The 1,194-nt window shown below is 53.2% G+C and overlaps 1 protein-coding gene across 1 annotated transcript in view; it reads left to right on the forward strand.

The window, feature by feature from the left end:
- LOC101853514 (slit homolog 3 protein) overlaps positions 1–957 on the forward strand; it is a gene marked incomplete at its 5' end in the record, with an annotated part of 9,543 nt that extends 8,586 nt beyond the window's left edge. Inside the window, 1 exon segment of the mRNA XM_013090318.1 lies at positions 76–957. Coding sequence (XP_012945772.1) covers positions 76–825 — 750 coding nt within the window.
- Between the last annotated feature and the right edge of the window lie 237 nt (positions 958–1,194).

Below are 1,194 nucleotides of genomic sequence, written 5' to 3' on the forward strand. Positions count from 1 at the left end.
TCTCTATCTATCTATCTATCTATCTATCTATCTATCTATCTATCTATCTATCTCTCCCTCTCTCTCTCCTCTTTGCAGGTGACCCTGGAGGTCCTGTCCCACGTGACCCACCTGGACCTGAGCTACAACACCCTGGAGTGGGTGAGCCCGCGAGTGCGCACCGTGTTCCCCGCGCTGCAGTCGATGACGCTGGACGGGAACCCGCTGCGCTGCTCGCGGCGTCTGCGCTGGCTGGGCGACTGGATGCGCACGGAGGAGCGCGTCAACTTCTTCAACTACGAGGAGCCCGTGTGCGAGACGCCGGGCCGGTTGCGCGGGCGGCCGCTGCGGAGCCTGGACGCGAACGAGTGGGCGGAGGAGAACGAGCCGGACGGCGGCGGAATGGGCGGGGACTACGAGGTCGCCGCGCGGGGATTGGGCGAGCTGCAGGCCGACGCGGCGCCGCGCGAAGAAGGGGCGGGGCCGCCGCCAGCTGCGGTTACGATTGGCCGCGGAGGAGGAGCAGAAGGAAGCGTATCGGTGAGGGGCGGAGCTAAGGAGAAGGAGGTTGTTTCGCCGAAACGGGGCAGGGGTGGAAAGGAAAAGAGGAGAGGGAAAGCCGCGAAACGAGGAGGGAGGAGGAGAAAGGGGAAAGGCGAAGGGAGAAAAGGGAAGAAATCCGGGGATAAAAAGAAGGGGAAGAAAGCGGATAGGAAGAAGAATAGGGACCGAAAGCGTAAGAACAAGAAGGGGAAAGGAAGGAGGAGAAAGAGAGAAGCCACGGAAGTGTTTGTGAACGACGAGGGAACCCCGTTGGGCGCAGAGGAGGTGGAAGTGCAAGGTTAAACACATCACAGAAAAATCTCCAAATCGATTGTACATCGTAAATCATTTACATTTTCCTGGAGACTCGTCTCACGGTGGTAAAACGCATAATGATTCAATCGTTTCAAAGGTCAAGTAAATGACTATTTTTTTTTTACATATTTTGTTTTCACGCGTATCATAAAAAGGTTACAGCTTAAAGAAAAAAAGGTGTTGTTTGTTTGTTCATTGTTCTGGGGGGGGGTTGTTTGTTATTTTTTTGTGTTTTTTAGGGGGGGGGTCAGTTCCAAACAAACGCTACACACGAGGGTTCGGCTGTTTTTTATTAGATCTAACCACGAAAAACAAGGTATTTCATATTTCATGCTTTTTTTTAAAGTTTAGTTTGAG

The sequence above is a fragment of the Aplysia californica genome, unplaced genomic scaffold (genome assembly GCF_000002075.1).
Source record: "Aplysia californica isolate F4 #8 unplaced genomic scaffold, AplCal3.0 scaffold01220, whole genome shotgun sequence".
Taxonomy (NCBI): Eukaryota; Metazoa; Mollusca; class Gastropoda; order Aplysiida; family Aplysiidae; genus Aplysia; species Aplysia californica.